The sequence below is a fragment of the Thalassophryne amazonica genome, chromosome 3 (genome assembly GCF_902500255.1).
Source record: "Thalassophryne amazonica chromosome 3, fThaAma1.1, whole genome shotgun sequence".
NCBI lineage: Eukaryota > Metazoa > Chordata > Actinopteri > Batrachoidiformes > Batrachoididae > Thalassophryne > Thalassophryne amazonica.
The window spans coordinates 62596928-62619866 of record NC_047105.1 but is presented as its reverse complement, the minus strand read 5'-3'; the positions used below and the strand labels follow the sequence as shown (position 1 = coordinate 62619866).

Here is a 22939-nt window from a genome sequence, read left to right as displayed (position 1 = left end):
CATCACCCCCATCCTCAACAACACTGTATCTAGTGATGTTAAGCTCGAGTCAGTCTGCTCTACACAGAATCGAGCTTTGTGAACCAGAAGTGTCAGTGAGCAGCGTTTCGAGCACGCCCCATCACGTGACCACTGCGAGCGAGGCCTCGTTACGTCACACCACGTGTCGAGCTTCACGGAAAATTTGAATAATCTGGGCGTATCAATACGACCCGCCAAGTATTTAAATGAGATCTGAATCACGGCTCAAACCGTGGGTTTGTGAGAGGACGAGACTGCTAGCGACACTGTTATTACCAATTAGCACGTAAATCGGAGCCAAGGAAAGCATTAGTTTATATTTATGTCTTGTTTAGAGTTAACTTAGTATAGTTAGCTACATACACATAGGATCTAACATAGACAGACACACACCATACACAACAGGCATCCATTCATATACAACATTTATTCACACAGTACATCAACATAGGTTATACGTTAGACTATATATTATAGGTAGATCAGAGACTGAGCTGAGTGACTGAAGAGCTGTGATTTAGTTTAATTGATTTAGTGAAAGGTGTGAGAAAGGTGAGTGTGTGTGTGAGAGAGTGAGTCGTGGTGAGGAAGGGACATGGAGGAGCCAGTTCCAAAAAGAGCACAATCAATTGATTGGGAGCACTTTGATCTAATAAGTCCCAAAAAGGACAAGTGCTTGATTTGTGCTCAAGAGTTGAGGTACAGTAACAATATGTCTTCAATGACACCTGAGGTCCAAACATCCCGAGACATCAATGGCTGCTGCTTCTGGTGCTGCTCCTGGAGCAGGAATCAGGCCATGTAAGCTATATTTTATTCTTTATGTAAGATTAAAACATACTCATCAACAAAAATAGCTCAGCATGTCATACTGTATTTCCATTAAAGGCAGACAAACTGATTTGGATGAGACACTGGTGGACTATGTTGTGGAAGATGCACAACCGTTCAAAATAGTGGATAGCAAAGCCTTCAGGGCTTTACTACAAAGGTTTGACCCAACATATGCCTACCTCCAGAGGAGAAGACCCGCTCAAATACTGTGCGACACGAGCTGCAGTCTATCCCAATTTACAGAGAATGGCAAAAAAATATTTGTTGATGCCAACAACATCAGTGCCTTGTGAGTGGGTCTTCTCCAAAGCTGGAGAGGTGGTGAGGCAGAAGAGGAGCCGATTAAAGTCCAGCACCATTGAAATTATTCTTTTTTTTTTATAATAAAAATTGTTGAAAGTTGCACAATCACCGTCTCCTATCCCCTCTATTCTAATTTACAAATTACAGCAACATAAGCACCATTTGCAGAAGCACATGCCTTTCTCACTTTTCCCATCACATTTTATCCAAATATAGTTTGAGGAATGATAACACAAATCTACATATAGTCTACAATAAAGGCTTTCATAACCATTATGTGTGCATCTGTAGGGACTATTTATTACATTAAAAAAGACAATAATACATATGACATTTTATTATTATTATTTTCCAAGAACAAACCACATCAGTCATGAATTAATGCAAACATTTGTCAGGGCACTCGCTCAAGGTAATTCTCAAAGCAATCCAGCGGATGTCACCCTTCAAACTGTATCAAACGTGTCGAAGCAGTGTGTCGATTTTCAGCCAGTTGTGTTGCAGTGGCTCGTTGGTTCATGAGGCTTCGAAATTGCCATCTCTAACTGTATCTACTGTGGACACTTTCCAGTTCCTGGGATCCACCCACCTCCCAAGATCTGAAGTGGACCTCCCACATAGACTCCATCAGGAAAAAGGCACAGCAGACGATGTACTTCCTCAGCCAGCTCAGGAAGTTCAACCTGACCCAGGAACTGCTCAATATCTTTTACACATCCATTATCCAGTCTGTCCTGTGCATATCAATCTGTTTGGTTCCCTCTGCCTCCTAACATGACAGGCACATACTTCAAAAAACTGTCAGGTGTGCAGAGAAGAAAAAAAAAAAAAAAAAAAAAAATCACCCGAGCCAGTCTGCCCTCCATCCAGGACTTATACACCTTTTTACAGAGCTCTGTATGTCAAAACAACAAGACACAGGAACAGTTTCTTTCCACAGGTCATCACACTGATGAACGACTTAATCATGGAGGGGTCTGAAATTTTCATCTTAGGTGCATGTCCACTGTGAGAGTCATAATCTAAAAAAAAAGTCTGGAAATCACAATGTATGATTTTTTAATAATTTATTTGTATGTTACTGCTGCAAATAAGTATTTGATCACCTGCCAACCAGCAAGAATTCTGGCTCTCACAGACCTGTTAGTTTTTCTTTAAGAAGCCCTCTTAGTCTGCACTCTTTACCTGTATTAATTGCACCTATTTGAACGTGTTACCTGTATAAAAGACACCTGTTCACACACTCAATCAATCACACTCCAACCTGTCCACCATAGCCAAGACCAAAGAGCTGTCTAAGGACACGAGGGACAAAACTGTAGACCTGCACAAGGCTGGGATGGACTATAGGACAACAGGCAAGCAGCTTAGTAGAAGACAACATGTTATGAATTTGATCCCAAAAAGTCTGGGTTAAGCCCCGTTTACACATAGACGGTAAGAGCTCCCGGAAGCGTCCCGGAAGAGTTTTTGGCCGTCTTAAGGATCACACTCCGTTGTTAACGCCGGCACTAGGGGGCGTGGCTTAGTTCCAGCTTTACCGGGAATCGTCGAAAAAATTATTCAACATGTCGAATAATTCCGGGAGCGCTCCCGGAGAATTCATGTGACGACAGAGACAACGCGAACAATGGTATTTGATACTTTTTAATCGCCGTTTCATCCTGCCCCTTCCTGTAGTGCCGCAGTTTACACCGCCGTAATTGGGGGCCGGCGTTGTATCCCTAATCAATGGCGTGTAAAACGGCGATAGAGCCCACATCGGCGTCCTCAAGGGCGTTTTAACTGGCGACAGAGGCAGACAAAACAGCGGCGCTAGCGGACAGTACGCCGTTCTAAACACCACCTCCCGGTTAACGCCGTTCCAAACGGCCAATAGGCGGCGGCCAATATAAAAACACTAGCGCACTGCATGCAGGCCTCTCACTCGTGGCCAGCTCCAGATATTTTTGCAGAGAAGCTCCAGTATGCCTCCTAAGAAAATTGGCAGCGGCAAGGACTTACCAAGACGTCTGGTTCAGAAGCAGAGGGGAGGTGGAGACGGAGCAACATGTTGAGGAGGGGAAAAAGGAAAGAGAAGAAAAGGCTGAGTATCTCCCTCCCCCTGCAGTGACAGAGGCTTCAGCCTATTATACTCTGGGGGCGGTGCCTATATGCAAACGTTCCTGGAGTAACGCAGGATTTGCCTGGATAAATCCAGCGGTACACAGGGCATTATCGGCGGCAGCAGAACACCGCCGTTCTCACACGCGTCTTAACCTGCGATTGTAAAGGATAGAACTGGGTATTAACCCCCGTTGCCTGACATGCGCTGGATGCTACGGCGTCAAAACGCGCTTTGTTCGTCGGATTTAGCAGCGTTTTATCCGCGTATTTGCGGCTATTACGTCGGTCAAAACACCGGCAAAATGCTCCGCCCCTTTCCACCGTGAAAACAGCAGAACTACCGCGAACTTCGGTCTATGTACTACCCGCCGACAAAACCGTCTATGTGTAAACCATGCTTTAGACTCCAAAGCAGGGAGGCTGAATGGAAAAAGAAAACCAGATTTATTGTACAGGAACAAATGCTGTGGGAATGGTGAGTTCAGTCTTGGAGGTTAGCCGAGTGAAGACCCGGCCCGCGTTGCGGTGGAAACTGGAGGTCGCAGCCCCAAGTGGATCCGGTGTGCAGATAGGGTTCCCAGGTGTGGAATGGTGCGAGGTCCGGGGTCCAGGTGGCCTCCAGTGGAGCTGACGGAGGGAGGTGTCACTACAGAGATGGAGAAACAGTATGAGGGCGGCAGTGTGCAAGAGCTAAGAACCAAAAATAGCACAGGAGTCAAAAATCAGATTGATAACATTCACTGAGTCCAGGAGTAACTGCGACAGAATGCAAATAGTTGACTCTATCCAGAAATAGAGCGGCCAGGTACCAGGTCGTGAACACTGAGTTTCTGGCGCCGATGAGCTGCTGGACCAGGGTTTTTATGGAGGCAGATTGATTGTAGACAGGTGTGCTCATCATCTCCACAAGGAATGGCACCTGGAAGAGAGCGAGAGAGAGAGAGAGAGCAGAGGAGCAGAAACCAGGGTAACACACAACACAACAACAGTTATGAATATATATTAGAAAGTGGAAGAAACACATGATGACTGTCAATCTCCCTCGGTCTGGGATTCCATGCAAGATCTCACTTTGTGGGGTAAGAATGATTCTGAGAAAGCTCAGAACTACACAAGAGGACCTGGTCAATGACCTGAAGAGAGCTGGGACCACAGTCACAAAGATTACATTAGTAACACATGATGCTGTCATGGTTTAAAATCCTGCAGGGCAGCAAGGTCCCCCTACTCAAGCCAGCACATGTCCAGGCCTGTTTGAAGTTCACCAGTGACCATCTGGATGATCCAGAGGAGGCATGGAAGAAGGTCATGTGGTCAGATGAAACCAGAATAGAGCTTTTAGGAATCAACTCCACTTACCATGTTTAGAGGATGAGAACAACCCCAAGAAAACCATCCCAACCGTGAAGCATGGGGGTGGAAACATCATACTCTGGGGGTGCTCTTCTGCAAAGGGGACAGGACGACTGCACCGTATTGAAGGGAGGATGGATTGGGTCATGTATTGCGAGATTTTTGCAAACAACCTCCTTCCCTCAGTAAGAGCATTAAAGATGAGTCATGGCTGGGTCTTCTAACATGACAATGACCCCAAACACACAGCCAGTGAAACTAAGGAGGGGCCCTGTAAGAAGCATTTCAAAGTCCTGGAGTGGCCTGGCCAGTCTCCAGACCTGAACTTAATAGAAAATCTTTGGAGGGAGCTGAAACTCCAAACCTGAAAGATCTAGAGAAGATCTGTATGGAGGAATGGGCCAAAATCCCTGCTGCAGTGTGTGGAAACCTGGTGAAAAACTACAGGAAACGTTTGACCTCTGTAATTGCAAACAAAGGCTACTGTACCAAATATTAACATTGATTTTCACAGGTGTTCAAATACTTATTCGCAGCAGTAACATACAAATAAATTATTTAAAAAAAAATCATACATTGTGATTTCCAGATTTTTTTTTTAGATTATGTCTCTCACAGTGGACATGCACCTAAGATGAAAATTTCAGACCCCTCCATGATTTCTAAGTGGGAGAACTTGCAAAATCGCAGGGTGTTCAAATACTTATTTTCCTCACTGTACCTCATGTACAACTTTAATCTGTTTGTCTCTTTGTTTTTTGTGTACATTGTTATTGCACATTTTATTTGCACATTTTTTATTGTGAATTAGCTCAGCCACATGGGGTGTGCAGCCAGTACATTTTGAGTGCCGGTCCCAAGCCTGGATAAATGAGGAGGGATGTGTCAGGAAGGGCATCCGGCGTAAAACAAGCCAACCCAACTATGCAGACTAAGAATCGAATTTCCATACCGCATCGGTCGCGGCCCGGGTTAACAACGTCCGCCACTGGTGCTGTTGCCCAACAGGGTGCCAGTGGAAATTGGGCTACTGCTGGGTGAAGACGACGAAGAAGAGGAGGAGAATGTTTCCACAAACAGCGGGAGAAGAAAACTAGAAGGGTGGAAATGAGAGTGGGGACTTTGAATGTTGGTAGTATGACTGGTAAAGGGAGAGAGCTGGCTGATATGATGAAGAGCAGAAAAGTAGACATATTGTGTGTGCAAGAGACCAAGTGGAAGAGAAATAAGAGCAGGAGCATTGGCGGTGGGTACAAGTTGTTGTACCATGGCGAGGACAGGAAGAGAAATGGTGTTGGGGTCATTTTAAAGGAAGAGTATGTTAAAAGTGTGTTGGAGGTTAAGCGAGTGTCTGACAGGGTGATGAGTGTGAAGTTGGAAATTGAAGGGGTGACGATGAATATCATCAGTGCATATGCCCCACAGGTAGGTTGTGAGATGAAGGAAAAACAAGAAATCTGGAGTGTGTTAGATGAGGTGGTGGAGAGTGTGCCCATGCATGAAAGAGTGGTGATAGGAGCGGACCTCAATGGGCATGTTGGTGTAGGGAACAGAGGTGATGAGGAAGTAATGGGTAGATATGGTATCAAGGATAGGAATGGGGAAGGACAGATGGCATTTGATTTTGCAAAAAGGATGGAAATGGCTGTGGTGAATACCTACTTTAAGAAAAGGGAGGAGCACAGGGTAACATATAAGAGTGGAGGAAGGTGGACACTGGTGGACTACATTCTTTATAGGAGATGCAAGCTAAAAGAAATCAGAGACTGTAAGGTGGTGGCAGGAGAGTGTCAGTAGACAACATAGGATGGTTGTTTGTAGGATGACTTTAGAGGTAAAGAAGAAGAAGAGTGAGAGCTCAACAAATGATCAGATGGTGGAAGCTGAAGGAGGAAGACTTGTGTGAAATTTAGCAAGCAGGTGAGAGAAGCAATTTTGGACAACTGGAAAAGTACTGCAGATGTGGTGAGGGAGACAGCTAGGACAGTACTGGGTATGACATCTGGACAATGGAAGGAAGACAAGGAGACTTGGTGGTGGAATGAAGAGGTCCAGGAAAGCATAAGGAGAAAGAGGTTGGCGAAAAAGTTTTGGGATAGTCAGAAAGATGAAGAAAGCAGACAGGAGTACAAGGAGATGCGGCGTAAGGTGAAAAGAGAAGTGGCAAAAGCGAAGGAAAAGGCATATTGCGAGCTGTACAAGAAGCTGAATAGTAAGGAAGGAGAAAAGGACTTGTACCGATTGGCCAGACAAAGGGACAGAGCTGGAAAGGATGTGCAGCAGGTTAGGGTGGTAAAAGATGCACATGGTAATGTGCTGACAAGTGAGGAGTGTGTGCTGAAAAGGGGGAGGGAATATTTTGAAGAGCTGATGAATAAAGAAAATGAGCGAGAGAAAAGGCTGGCTGATGTGGTGAGAGTAAATCAGGAAGTACAAGAGATTAGTAAGGAAGAAGTGAGGGCTGCTATGAAGAGGATGAAGACTGGAAAGGAAGTTGGTCCAGATGACATTCCAGTGAGAGGATACCTGAGGAGTGGAGACGAAGTGTGCTGGTTCCTATTTTCAAGAACAAGGGTGATGTGCAGAGCTGCAGTAACTACAGAGGCATAAAGTTGACCAGCCACAGCATGAAGTTATGGGAAACAGTAGTAGAAGCTAGGCTTAGAAAACAGGTGAAGATCTGTGAACAGCAATATGGTTTCATGCCGAGAAAGAGCACTACAGATGCAATGTTTGCTCTGAGAATACTGTTGGAGAAGTACAGAGAAGGACAGAAAGAGTTACATTGTGTGTTTGTGGACTTAGAAAAAGCTTATGACAGGGTGCCAAGAGAAGAGCTGTGGCATTGTAAGTCTGGAGTGGCAGAGAAGTATGTTAGGGTAGTGCAAGACATGTATAGGAATAGTGTGACAGCAGTGAGATGCGCAGTCAGAATGACAGACTCATTCAAGGTGGAGGTGGGATTACACCAAGGATCAGATCTGAGTCCTTTCTTGTTTGCAGTGGTGATGGACAGGTTGACAGATGAGATCAGATAGGAGTCCCCATGGACTATGATGTTTGGTTTGCAGATGACATTGTGATCTGCAGTGAGAGTAGAGAGCAAGTTGAGTCTAGTCTGGAGAGGTGGAGATATACTTTGGAGAGAAGGGGAATGAAAGTCAGTAGGAGCAAGACTGAGTACATGTGTGTGAATGGGAGGGAGCCCAGTGGAATAGTGCAGTTACAAGGAGTAGAAGTGGTGAAAGTAGACGAGTTTAAATATTTGGGGTCAACTGTTCAAAGTAATGGAGAGTGTGGTAGAGAGGTGAAGAAGAGAGGGCAGGCAGGGTGGAGAAAGGTGGCAGGAGTGATTTGTGACCGAAGAATATCAGCAAGAGTGAACGGGAAAGTTTACAAGACAGTAGTGAGACAGCTATGTTGTACGGTTTAGAGACGGTGGCACTAACAAAAAAACAGGAGGCAGAGCTGGAGGTGGCAGAGCTGAAGATGTTGAGATTCTCTTTGAGAGTGACAAGAATGGACAAGATTAGGAATGAACATATCAGAGGGACAGCTCAGGTGGGACGGTTTGGAGACAAAGTCAGAGAGGCGAGGTTGAGAGGGTTTGGACATGTGCAGAGGAGGGACCCAGGGTATATAGGGAGAAGGATGCTGAGAATGGAGCCACCAGACAGAAGGAGAAGAGGGAGGCCAAAGAGGAGGTTTATGGATGTGCTGAGGGAGGACATGCAGGTGGCTGGTGTGACAGAGGAAGATACAGAGGACAGGGTGAGATGGAAACAACTGATCTGCTGTGGCGACCCCTAACGGGAACAGCCGAAGGACGAAGATTTTTTTTTATTGTGAATTATTTAGTGTTTAGTGTATATTTATACACTAAACACTAAATAATAGCACTGGGGGCTATTGCTTTAACTTTGGCCTGCAAACCATTGAGAGCTGAGCTACTTTTCCCCACCTTTTGCACCAAATTAATCTGAGGAGTTGATCTGCCCTGCTGTTTAACTCTAAGTTTTTCTTCGTAAGGAAGACTATCAGATGGCTTCGCCAAAATCCGGTCCACAACATTCAAATTGTCTGCCATTATGTGCAGCTTGTTACCTAGCAAGCTCGCTAGCTGGGACTGGCGCGAGGCTAGTGTGAAGTTTGTCCGCCTGTGAGTGCTTTGTGACGGTGGAGGAGCTCAGCAGCACCCGCTGCTCGGTAGGGACAGAAACTGCGATAGAAGTCAGAAAGAGTGATAGAAGTCAGTCTCCAAACACAAGCAGCCACAAAAAACACCAGAAATAGAAGCTCGATTTGTCGCTAGTCATTTTTAACAAAGAAAATGCCGCTAAGAGGATTAGGAAAGTCTCCGGTTCAACTCAGAACAGAATGAAAACTAAAAAATGCTCCCACAGATGTTTACACCAAAAGATCGCTGATTCGCTCATTTCGCTGTCAATCAAAAAGGGATTCAGCCTCAGACAGATCATCCAATCATCATGCAGAAGCTGAGCGTCCGGGCCAGCCGAGGCCAGCCCACTGCCCCATAGACCCCCAGACACGCTGAGCGTCCGATGGGCGGGACAAAGCCCAGCATTTATCCAATGACTCGTCTCGTTTCGCTGCATGCTTTGTGTCGCTATTGAAGTCTGTGGACGCTCAGCGTCCACACTGTTTAAAGCACTGTGAAGCTGTGGGTTTGAGTGAGAGAAAAGCCGCGTCGTTACCAGTGATAAGAAGCTGATTCTGAACAAAAGCTGAGTGCGTTGTAGCGCATATTTAGTCAATGACATGTACACACAACAGTATATATTTGATCACTTATTTTTTGACATTTCAGGGGACGCTGAGCTTCCCCTGCAGTCTTAGAGCAATCACCTTTGACTTTAAGACACTACAGCACTTTACACTAAATGAACGGAGCATTTCGCAAATAATGACAACAAAAATTGTAATATTGGACATGCAAACCTACCTTTTTGTCTTGTTGTTTTTTTTCTCGTCTTCCAACTTCTTTTTTCTTTTCTCCGCTCCAGAGGGATAATTTCTTTTCTGAGACATGACTTGCACTCACTTCATTCCTCACGATTCCGTCATCGACCACCTGACCCAAGCGGTGCATCTAAATATATGTCTGATCAATTTTCCTGTCAGTGTGAACACAGGATTATATGTTTTTGTTTCAGTTTCACTTTTAATTTATTTTCATTTATATAGCGCTACATTACAACAAAGGTGCCTCAAGGCGCTTCACACAAGTAAGGTCTAACCTTACCCCCCCTTGTTTAGTTGCAACATTGTTGCATGTTCTGACAGTTTTGTGCGTTCCCTTTTGTTTTATAAATATGACCACAGCAGATGGTCACCCCACTGAGTCTTGTCTGCTTGAGGTTCCTGTTGTGTGGGTTGCTGAAGAGGAGGTACTGCTGGCCCACCACCAGAGGGCGCCCTGCCTGAAGTGCGGGCTTCAGGCACAAGAGGGCGCATCCGCCCCACGGGAGCAACTGGGAGAGACAGCTGTCACTCATCAACCACCACCATAAAAGCCGGGCAGCATCTCCACCTCGCTGCCGAGATATCAGCTACCAAATAGGTAATACTCTCAGCCGTAGTTGTGCCTACGCACGTACTGTGCATCTCGTTTGTGTTCGCAGGTGATTCAGCTCGCTACTTCCAGCTGTGGCTGGGGTTCGTGGATGGTTGAGTTGTGAACGGATTTCACTCCTCACTCCGAACTACGTTAAGTACGAGATTGTATCCGCACTAACTGTGAACTGTGTTAAAGGTGGAGGTGTTTTTCCCACCCGATTACAGAGAGAACACTTTTGCTGTTTACTGGGTGTGTACACACACACACACCCACCATTAACTGTCTCTGCTTCCTGCCAGCAGTACCAGGTCTGACAGCTGGAGATGGTGGCCACCTGGGGACTCGGGACTTGGCGGCTCCGGTGTGCTTCAGACCCGTTGGCAGTGGAAATCGTGTGGGACCCAGCTCTTCTCTGGACAGACGTCTTCTATCCTCGAGCCTGCCCACGCGTCACCTTTGTATATTGACTGCATGCAAATTCTGTGATTGTCTGTATTTCGTTGTGCACATTCACAACAGTAAATTGTTGTTTTTGGCTCATCCATTGTCCATTCATTTACGCCCGCTGTTGTGGGTCCGTGTCACTACACTTTCCCAACAGTTCCTTCCTGTTAACAAAAAATGCTGAGGGAGTTTTCCTTTAAAGCTCTTTTGCTCTCAGACTGCAGGCTTACTTGTAGTTCCTAGGGTTTGTAAGAGTAGAATGGGAGGCAGAGCCTTCAGCTTTCAGGCTCCTCTCCTCTGGAACCAGCTCCCAATTCAGATCAGGGAGACAGACACCCTCTCTACTTTTAAGATTAGGCTTAAAACTTTCCTTTTTGCTAAAGCTTATAGTTAGGGCTGGATCAGGTGACCCTGAACCATCCCTTAGTTATGCTGCTATAGACGTAGACTGCTGGGGGGTTCCCATGATGCACTGTTTCTTTCTCTTTTTGCTCTGTATGCACCACTCTGCATTTAATCATTAGTGATCGATCTCTGCTCCCCTCCACAGCATGTCTTTTTCGTGGTTCTCTCCCTCAGCCCCAACCAGTCCCAGCAGAAGACTGCCCCTCCCTGAGCCTGGTTCTGCTGGAGGTTTCTTCCTGTTAAAAGGGAGTTTTTCCTTCCCACTGTAGCCAAGTGCTTGCTCACAGGGGGTCGTTTTGACCGTTGGGGTTTTACATAATTATTGTATGGCCTTGCCTTACAATATAAAGCGCCTTGGGGCAACTGTTTGTTGTGATTTGGTGCTATATAAAAAAATTGATTGAATTGATTGATTGACTATATTATGTGTTCCATTCTCCTTGTAGTACATTTAGAATTGCATTAGGAGGGGTTATGAATGCAGATTCATACCTCTGAGAATTTAATGCATTACATGTCAAATGTTCCATGTTGGCTGATGATGTGCATCATGATGGTAGTAATGCTGTTCAGCCCACCAGGGGATTTGGGCTTCGCTCTCTGCACTGAGGATCAGACATGTTTTTATGTCAGATCCATGAGCTCTGATGCAGAAAACCTCAGAGTAATTTGTATGAAACAAAAGGCAGATATAAGTCGGAATCAAATCAGGACAGAAGAAACATGTCTTCAGGTCAGTTTTCTCCCCACTGTGTCTTAACCTCACAACCTGAAACATCCAGTCGCTGTTTGTTTAAATCCATTCTTTAAGCAGATTCTATCCACTGAGAGTAAAATATGAATTACCATTTGAAATATGAGTTTTGACGGAACTCATTGGTGTAACTGTAAAGATCCTCTTAATGCCGCTCTCTCTCACTCCAAGCCATCCAACACATCCTTCCACCTCTATGCCAGTGCAATGAGTGTCATTTGATTGTACCAGTAACACTGCTGTCACGTCACTGAGTTTCCCCTCCTCTGTGTGCATCATTGTGTTTGCCCACAAAAGGATAAATCCACCCTCTCCTCTGCATTCTCTCTCTTTGTCTGTGTCACCACACAGGTGCTCCTGCGCTCCACCAAACCTCACACATCACAACTTAGGACACTTCTGGTGCTTTGGAACTTGACATTTTGCCTTCATGGAGGATTACCACAAACCTGACCAGCAGACAGTGCAGGCACTGAGGAACATCGCTATCCGCCTCCGAATCAACTCCATCAAGGTCACCACGGCAGCAGGCATCGGGTGAGACATCCCCACCAACATGACAGCAGGGAATGTTAAGAGGCACCACAAAAACCTGGCTTTTCTTTGCAGGAACCAGAGAGGAACATTAATGGTCAAACTGCATGTACAGATACAAAAACAGCACGTCCTGCCTTCGTTCTGATGTTTGTCACAGTGACAAAAACATAAGTTTTTCTATTCCTGTGACATACACTCAACAAAAATATAAACGCAACACTTTTGGTTTTGCTCCCATTTTGTATGAGATGAACTCAAAGGTCTAAAACCTTTTCCACATACACAATATCACCATTTCCCTCAAATATTGTTCACAAACCAGTCTACATCTGTGATAGTGAACACTTCTCCTTTGCTGAGATAATCCATCCCACCTCACAGGTGTGCCATATCAAGATGCTGATTAGACACCATGATTAGTGCACAGGTGTGCCTTAGACTGTCCATAATAAAAGGCCACTCTGAAAGGTGCAGTTTTGTTTTATTGGGGGGATACCAGTCAGTATCTGGTGTGACCACCATTTGCCTCATGCAGTGCAACACATCTCCTTTGCATAGAGTTGATCAGGTTGTCAACTGTGGCCTGTGGAATGTTGGTCCACTCCTCTTCAATGGCTGTGCGAAGTTGCTAGATATTGGCAGGAACTGGTACACGCTGTCGTATACGCCGGTCCAGAGCATCCCAAACAGGCTCAATGGGTGACATGTCCGGTGAGTATGCTGGCCATGCAAGAACTGGGACATTTTCAGCTTCCAAGAATTGTGTACAGATCCTTGTAACATGGGGCTGTGTATTATCCTGCTGCAACATGAGGTGATGTTCTTGGATGTACGGCACAACAATGGGCCTCAGGATCTCATCACGGTATCTCTGTGCATTCAAAATGCCATCAATAAAATGCACCTGTGTTCTTCGTCTATAACAGACACCTGCCCATACCATAACCCCACCGCCACCATGGGCCACTCGATCCACAACATTGACATCAGAAAACCGCTCACCCACACGACGCCACACACGCTGTCTGCCATCTGCCCTGGACAGTGTGAACCGGGATTCATCCGTGAAGAGAACACCTCTCCAACGTGCCAAACGCCAGTGAATGTGAGCATTTGCCCACTCAAGTCGGTTACGACGACGAACTGGAGTCAGGTCGAGACCCCGGTGAGGACGACGAGCATGCAGATGAGCTTCCCTGAGACGGTTTCTGATAGTTTGTGCAGAAATTCTTTGGTTATGCAAACTGATTGCTTCAGCAGCTGTCCGAGTGGCTGGTCTCAGACGATCTTGGAGGTGAACATGCTGGATGTGGAGGTCCTGGGCTGGTGTGGTTACACGTGGTCTGCGGTTGTGAGGCTGGTTGGATGTACTGCCAAATTCTCTGAAACGCCTTTGGAGACGGCTTATGGTAGAGAAATGAACATTCAATACACGAGCAACAGCTCTGGTTGACATTCCTGCTGTCAGCATGCCAATTGCACGCTCCCTCAAATCTTGCGACATCTGTGGCATTGTGCTGTGTGATAAAACTCCACCTTTCAGAGTGGCCTTTTATTGTGGGCAGTCTAAGGCACACCTGTGCACTAATCATGGTGTCTAATCAGCATCTTGATATGGCACACCTGTGAGGTGGGATGGATTATCTCAGCAAAGGAGAAGTGCTCACTATCACAGATTTAGACTGGTTTGTGAACAATATTTGAGGGAAATGGTGATATTGTGTATGTGGAAAAAGTTTTAGATCTTTGAGTTCATCTCATACAAAATGGGAGCAAAACCAAAAGTGTTGCATTTATATTTTTGTTGAGTGTAAATCATGATCCATCAGCAACTGCATGCATGAAAATATAATACATGTATTTAAAAACAATCAGTTTGCTGCTTTCAGTCATTTAATGCAAAGCTGCACAAGTTCACATAGATCCTTTATTTTGTGTTTGGAAATGTGCTTTAATCAAATAGCAGCTGAAAGCAAATATTAGACTAATGGAACAGTTCAGTCTGTTCAACAGTGAAAGTGTCAAATTAATGTAAATGCTTCAGCAGCTTGTATGATTTTTGGTTATTTATAACATTTCTTTACATGTTCCTTTGTTGTCTTTGCATGAACAATATTGTATTTTATCATTATTTGGCAGATTTAATCTAATATACCCTAAAGGCACAATAGGCAGGCACCCATCTGTGATGTTGAACGAATTCAAAAACAGTTTTGTGCAGCTCCTGAAAGTAACATATTTAAAGATAAATTTGTGCAATTTCTATTTTGATCATTTTTTTAAAGTGGTCTTAGTGATTAGTATTTCAGAAGTGTCTGTGAGAAAGGTTACATGACTGTGATGTTTTCTCACATCTGTGCAAATGTAAAAAAAAAAAAAAAAGAATCATCAGTCTTTGTGTTATGTGGGCCGCTGAAGAGGAGGTACTGCTGGCCCACTACCACCAGAGGGCGCCCTGCTTGGAGTGCGGGCTCCAAGCAGGAGAGGGCGCCAGACCCAGAGGAAGTGACAGCTGTCACTCATCACACCAGCTGTCACTCATCTACACCACTACTTAAGCCGGACTGCAACTCCACCTCCCCGCCGAGAAATCGACTACCAAGAGGTAATTTCTCTGCTGACTGACACGTTGTGTACTAATCTAGATCTCATTTGCAGCCATTGTCCTGTGGTCATTGCCTTATCTGGGATTTTGGCGTTTGGTGACGACTGCGCCTCACTCTCTAAACAGATAAGTGGTTAATCAAGAGCTGCACGAGTGTGTGATTTGGAGGTGGAGGTTCCCCCTCCTAACTGTGTACAGACCGTGGACCACTGAGTGTGCGGACTTACACTCATTCATCTTGTCTCTGCTTTCTGCCAGCAGTACCAGGGTCGACAGCCGAAGACAGAGGTCACCTGGGGATACGGGACTTGGCGGCTCCGGTGTTCTTCAGACCGTTGGTGGTGGAGGCCATGTGGGACGCGGCTTCTCTCTCGTCGGGGTCTTCTATCTTCGAGCCTGCCCACACGTCACCTGGTGTTAATTGGCTTTACAAATTTTGTGTGTTTAGTTGTGTGTTGTCACAACATTAAATTGTTACCTTTTGGCTTACTCATTGTCCGTTCATTTGCGCCCCCTGTTGTGGGTCCGTGCTACGACACCTTCCCAACAGGATTTCTCGGCCAATCGTCATGGATTCCGAGGGGCGTCAGCCCGAGGGTGAACGGCCAATGGAAGAGCCAGGAGCGCAGGCGTCAGCAGGAGGCGTGTTGAGTGAGCTGCAGCAGATCTTAACCGCCTTCACGGCTCGGTTAGATTTAGTGACCGAGCAGAATGTCCTCCTTAATCGGAGGGTGGAGGCTCTCGCCGCCAGGGTGGAAGCGCGCAATCAGGGCGCTGCAGCAGCTCCTCCTCTGGCTGGTCCTGGGCCTGTATCAGACGTTCCACTGGTCGTTCAACGACCCCCCCCCACCGTCCCCTGAAGCATACATAAGCCCTCCGGAACCGTACGGGGGCTGTGTTGAGACGTGCGCAGACTTCCTCATGCAGTGTTCGCTCGTCTTTTCACAGCGCCCTGTCATGTATGCATCAGACGCTAGCCGGGTAGCTTATGTTATTAATCTGCTTCGAGGAGAGGCACGCGCTTGGGCTACGGCGCTTTGGGAGCAGAATTCACGGCTCCTAACGTCTTATACTGGGTTTGTACGGGAGTTCAAACAAGTGTTTGATCATCCCAACAGAGGCGAGACCGCTTCGAACGTGCTGCTGTCTATGAGACAGGGGCGCCGTAGCGCAGCCGAGTATGCAGTCGACTTCCGCATCGCGGCAGCGAGGTCCGGCTGGAATAACGTTGCGCTCCGCGCCGCCTTTGTAAATGGACTGTCCCCGGTCCTTAAGGAGCACAAACTGGCTAAGGAAGAACCGCGGGATTTTGACGGGCTTGTCGATTTGGTTATACGCTTAGACAACCGTTTAAACGAGCATCGTCGGGAGCAGGCCGGGGGGCGTGACCGGGCACGAGCCGTCCCTCCCCCTTCCGGTTCCGACAAGGTGACGTCGTCCCCACGCTTCACTGCCAGAGAGCTCCGTGTAGCTACAGCTCCCCCTGCTGAGGAGGCTATGGACACGAGCAGGGCCAAAGTGAAAACAAATGTCAGACAAAGGAGGCTGGCCCGCGGGGAGTGTTTTGTCTGCGGCTCTTGTGAGCACATGCAGAAGGACTGCCCTGAACGGTCAAACTACAACGCCCGTCCTTAGAAACTGGGCTAAGGGTGGGCCATAACACACACGCGGAAAGACCCCGCAAATCTGCACGAATCCCAGTAACAATCCTTTGTGGGGATTTAACCCTTCATGCCCCAGCACTGGTAGACACGGGGTCAGAAGGGAATCTGCTGGACAGCAGATGGGCAAAGGAAGTAGGGCTCCCCCTGGTGGCTCTGCCGGCACCATTGCAGGTGCGAGCACTAGATGGCACCCTGCTTCCATTAATCACACATCAGACACAACCAGTGACTTTGGTTGTGTCTGGGAATCACAGGGAGGAGATGGTGTTCCATGTAACACCATCTACCTCCCGAGTGATTTTGGGCTTTCCATGGATGGTGAAGCACAATCCCCGGATAGATTGGCCGTCCGGGGTTGTGACGCAGTGGAGCGAAACCTGCCACCGGGAGTGTTTAGGATCCTCGGTTCCTCCCGGCACTACGGCTAATGAGGAGGTCAAAGTCCCCCCCAATCTATCGGCGGTGCCAAAGGACTACCATGATCTTGCTGACGTTTTCAGCAAAGATCTGGTGCTCACTCTTCCTCCGCACCGACCGTATGATTGCGCCATCGATTTGATCCCGGGCGCTGAGTACCCGTCCAGTAGGTTGTACAACCTCTCACGTCCGGAACGCGAATCAATGGAGACCTACATCCGGGACTCCTTAGCTGCCGGGCTGATCCGGAACTCCACCTCCCCGATGGGTGCTGGTTTCTTTTTTGTGGGTAAAAAAGACGGCGGACTCCGTCCATGCATTGATTACAGAGGGCTGAACGAGATCACGGTTCGCAACCGATACCCGTTACCTCTGTTGGATTCAGTGTTCACGCCCCTGCATGGAGCCCAAATCTTTACGAAATTGGATCTTAGAAACGCGTACCACCTGGTTCGGATCCGGAAGGGAGACGAATGGAAGACGGCATTCAACACCCCGTTAGGTCATTTTGAGTACCTGGTCATGCCGTTCGGCCTCACTAACGCCCCCGCGACGTTCCAAGCTTTGGTAAATGACGTCTTGCGGGACTTCCTGCATCGGTTCGTCTTCGTATATCTGGACGATATACTCATCTTTTCCCCGGACCCTGAGACCCATGTCCAGCATGTACGTCAGGTCCTACAGCGGTTGTTGGAGAACCGGCTGTTTGTGAAGGGCGAGAAGTGTGAGTTCCACCGCACTTCTTTGTCCTTCCTGGGGTTCATCATCTCCTCCAACTCCATCGCCCTGATCCGGCTAAGGTTGCGGTGGTGAGAGAGTGGCCCCAACCAACAAGCCGCAGGAAACTACAGCAGTTCCTTGGCTTTGCAAATTTTTACAGGAGGTTCATTAAAGGTTACAGTCAGGTAGTTAGCCCCCTGACTGCCCTGACCTCCACCAAGGTCCCCTTCGCCTGGTCGGATCGGTGCGAAGCCGCGTTCCAGGAGTTGAAACGCCGGTTCTCGACTGCACCAGTTCTGGTGCAGCCTGATCCTGATCGCCAGTACATAGTAGAAGTGGACGCCTCTGACTCAGGGATAGGAGCCGTGCTGTCCCAGAGCGTGGAGGCTGATAAAGTTCTCCATCCTTGTGCCTTTTATTCCCGCCTCATCGCCCCTGGTCTCACATCGGCCTGGATTTCATCACGGGCCTCCCACCGTCCCAGGGCAACACCGTGATTCTCACGATAGTGGACCGGTTCTCCAAGGCGGCCCACTTCGTGGCCCTCCTGAAGCTCCCGACGGCCCAGGAGACGGCAGACCTCCTGGTTCACCACGTCATGCGGCTGCATGGGATACCATCGGACATTGTATCAGATTGTGGTCCCCAGTTCTCTTCACAGGTGTGGAAGAGTTTCTGCAAGGAGCTGGGGGCCACCGTGAGTCTCTTGTCCGGGTACCACCCCCAGACCAACGGCCAGGCAGAGCGGGGCCAACCAGGAGTTGGAGCAGGCCCTTCGGTGTGTCACCTCCGCACATCCGGCGGCCTGGAGTCACCATCTGGCCTGGATCGAGTATGCCCACAACAGCCATGTTTCATCTGCTACCGGCCTCTCCCCTTTTGAGGCATGTTTGGGGTTCCAGCCCCCATTGTTCCCGCTGGTGGAGGGAGAGGTCGGTGTGCCCTCGGTCCAGGCCCACCTCAGGAGGTGCCGCCGGGTGTGGCGGACCGCCCGCTCTGCCCTGTTAAAGGCCCGGACGAGGGCTAAGACCCATGCGGACCGCCGACGTTCCCCGGCCCCCACATACCAGCCCGGGCAGGGGGTGTGGCTTTCAACAAAGGACATCCCCCTCTGTGTGGACTCTCCCAAGTTAAAGGACAGATACATCGGACCATTCACGATCCTCAAGATCATCAACCCGGCCGCAGTGAAGCTCCAACTCCCAGCTTCACTGCGGATCCACCCTGTATTCCACGTGTCCCGTATCAAGCCACACCACACCTCGCCCCTCTGTGCACCTGGACCTACGCCGCCTCCTGCCTGGCTCATCGACGGGGAGCCTGCTTGGACAGTCCGCAGGCTCCTGGACGTCCGTCGTAAGGGCCGGGGGTTCCAATATCTGGTGGACTGGGAGGGGTATGGACCTGAGGAACGCTCCTGGGTGAAGAGGAGCTTCATCCTGGACCCGGCCCTCCTGGCCGATTTCTACAGAAGACACCCGGACAAGCCAGGTCGGGCGCCAGGAGGCACCCGTTGAGGGGGGGGTCCTGTTATGTGGGCCGCTGAAGAGGAGGTACTGCTGGCCCACTACCACCAGAGGGCGCCCTGCTTGGAGTGCGGGCTCCAAGCACGAGAGGGCGTCAGACCCAGAGGAAGTGACAGCTGTCACTCATCACACCAGCTGTCACTCATCTACACCACTACTTAAGCCGGACTGCAACTCCACCTCCCCGCCGAGAAATCGACTACCAAGAGGTAATTTCTCTGCTGACTGACACGTTGTGTACTAATCTAGATCTCATTTGCAGCCATTGTCCTGTGGTCGTTGCCTTATCTGGGATTTTGGCGTTTGGCGTGACTACGACGACTGCGCCTCACTCTCTAAACAGATAAGTGGTTAATCAAGAGCTGCACGAGTGTGTGATTTGGAGGTGGAGGTTCCCCCTCCTAACTGTGTACAGACCGTGGACCACTGAGTGTGCGGACTTACACTCATTCATCTTGTCTCTGCTTTCTGCCAGCAGTACCAGGGTCGACAGCCGAAGACAGAGGTCACCTGGGGATACGGGACTTGGCGGCTCCGGTGTTCTTCAGACCGTTGGTGATGGAGGCCGTGTGGGACGCGGCTTCTCTCTCGTCGGGGTCTTCTATCTTCGAGCCTGCCCACACGTCACCTGGTGTTAATTGGCTTTACAAATTTTGTGTGTTTAGTTGTGTGTTGTCACAACATTAAATTGTTACCTTTTGGCTTACTCATTGTCCGTTCATTTGCGCCCCCTGTTGTGGGTCCGTGCTACGACACCTTCCCAACACTTTGTCTAAATATTAAATACTTTTTTTTTGTCCCACCCAGTGTTACATTATCAGTAATACTTGAAAAGGTCAATAGATGCTAAGAATCCAGTATAATAAACATTTTCCTTCAGGCATTATGTGACAGTTGGTGATTAAGTTGAAAAATCGCTGTGTGTGTGGTTTTAGATAGGCTGGGTGCAACAGCAGAATTCACAAAATGTCCATTCAAATAAAGTGATTAAGTACAAACAAGGTGTTTTGCTGAGCATGAAAATGATTCTGCATGTAATATAGAAAATATATGAAATATTTGTATTTTACCACACAGATATTTAAGATGTGCCAAAGAGCAAGAACACAAATAAATAAAATAAAAAATTGGGTAATCAAAAACTAGAACTACATTCATTTCTTTATAACCCCTCAAACCAGAAAAGGAAGATTAACCCAGACTGCAGCACCTACACAGTTTAGACTCAATGTTAAGCCTTGCAGTTCTGAAATTATGTTTAAGAGTGCTGGTCCTTTTTTTTGGTTTTGACACTGCTTTCTTAGCATGTTCTTAAAATATTCTGTCATTCTGTTTCAGTTCTACATTATACATTATCAATGTATATTATTCAGTTGCAATATATATATATATATATATATATATAGTGACACAAATAAGTATTTAGTAAAATAGAAAAACAGACCTTAATATTTGGTGCAGAAACCTTTGTTTGCAATTACAGAGGTCAAATGTTTCCTGTAGCTCTTGACCAAGTTTGCACACACTGCAGCAGGGATTTTGGTCCACTCCTCCATACAGATCTTCTCCAGATCTTTCAGATTTTGAGTTTCAGCTCCCTCCAAAGATTTTCTATTGAGTTCAGGTCTGGAGACTGGCCAGGCCCCTCCAGGACCTTGAAATGCAGAGCTGCCAACCATCCTACATTGCATGAGACAGTCCCGGAATTTTCCCCCATGTCCTGCGTTCCACATGAGTGTGTGTGGGACGTCCATTAGTCCCGCAGTTGTGTGAGTCTGGGCACGTCCCTGGACCCCCTATTTGCGCACAGGACACCCGCATTCAAATGCTGGCAAGTATGGAAATGCTTCTTACGGAGCCCCTCCTTAGTTGCCCTGGCTGTGTTTGGGGTCATTGTCATGCTGGAAGACCCAGCCACGACCCGTCTTCAAAGCTCTTACTGAGCGAAAGAGGTTGTTTGCCAAAATCTCATGATACATGAACCCATCCATCCTCCCTTCAATATGGTGCAGTCGTCCTGTCCCCTTTGCAGAACTGCTCCCCCAAAAATGATGTTTCCATCCCCATGCTTCACGGGACGGTGTTCTTGGGGTTGTTATCATCCTCCAAACACAGCAAATGGAGTTGATACAAAAAAGTTCTATTTTGGTCTCATCTGACCACATGACCTTCTCCCATGCCTCCTCTGGATCATCCAGATGGTCACTGGTGAACTTCAAACAGGCCTGGACATGTGCTGGCTTGAGCAGGGGGACCTTGCTGCCCTGCAGGATTTAAACCATGACAGCGTAGTGTGTTATTAATGTAATCTTTGTGACTGTGGTCCCAGCTCTCTTCAGGTCACTGACCAGGTCCTCCTGTGTACTTCTGGGCTTTCTCTGAATCGTCCTTAGGTGAGATCTTGCATGGAGCCTCAGACCTATGGAGATTGACAGTCATCTTGTCTTTCTTCAGTTTCTAATAATTACACCAGCAGTTGTTGCTCGTTAGTCTGCATCTAAAAAGGAGTGATCACACCTTGGAGAGCTGTTGTACCAAGTGGACTGACATGAATCATGGCGCCAACACGAGAGATGTCAATTGAAACAAAGGAGAGGATTATCAAACTCTTAAAAGAGGGTAAATCATCACGCAATGTTGCAAAAGATGTTGGTTGTTCACAGTCAGCTGTGTCTAAACTCTGGACCAAATACAAACAACATGGGAAGGTTGTTAAAGGCAAACATACTGGTAGACCAAGGAAGACATCAAAGCGTCAAGACAGAAAACTTAAAGCAATATGTCTCAAAAATCGAAAAATGCACAACAAAACAAATGAGGAACGAATGGGAGGAAACTGGAGTCAACGTCTGTGACCGAACTGTAAGAAACCGCCTAAAGGAAATGGGATTTACATACAGAAAAGCTAAACAAAAGCCATCATTAACACCTAAACAGAAAAAAAACAAGGTTACAATGGGCTAAGGAAAAGCAATCGTGGACTGTGGATGACTGGATGAAAGTCATATTCAGTGATGAATCTCGAATCTGCATTGGGCAAGGTGATGATGCTGGAACTTTTGTTTGGTGCTGTTCCAATGAGATTTATAAAGATGACTGCCTGAAGAGAACATGTAAATTTCCACAGTCATTGATGATATGGGGCTGCATGTCAGGTAAAGGCACTGGGGAGATGGCTGTCATTACATCATCAATAAATGCACAAGTTTACGTTGATATTTTGGACAATTGAAAGGATGTTTGGGGATGATTAAATCATTTTTCAAGATGATAATGCATCTTGCCATAGAGCAAAAACTGTGAAAACATTCCTTGCAAAAAGACACATAGGGTCAATGTCAACGAGCAGATCTGATTTGATGCAGGTGTTAGTTTGGGGGATGAAAATTTACAGGGTGATTCCATAATTTTTTCCTCAGAATTGAGTGATTCCATATTTTTTTCCCTCTGCTTGGTCTAAAAAAGTAACCGTTACTGATTGTCACAATCTTTTTTTCTTGATTTCTTATAGTGTTTCTTAAAGCCAGAAAGTTGCCATTTGAAATGACTTTAGTTTTGTGTCATGTCTGTGATCTGCTTTTTTCTACAAAATTAAACAACTGAATGAACATCCTCTGAGGCCGGTGATTCCATAATTTTTGCCAGGGGTTGTATATGAGACCCACCTTCATT

The 22939-nt window shown here is 47.2% G+C and overlaps 1 protein-coding gene across 1 annotated transcript in view; it reads left to right on the top strand.

Moving 5' to 3' along the window:
• Positions 1-12014: 12014 nt before the first annotated feature.
• The window catches only part of tkta (transketolase a), a 36966-nt gene continuing 26041 nt past the window's right edge, over positions 12015-22939 (top strand). The window contains exon 1 of the mRNA XM_034166495.1: positions 12015-12335. Within this exon, the coding sequence (XP_034022386.1) occupies positions 12229-12335 (107 nt within the window). The 5' untranslated portion in view covers positions 12015-12228. The remainder of the gene's footprint in view (positions 12336-22939) is intronic.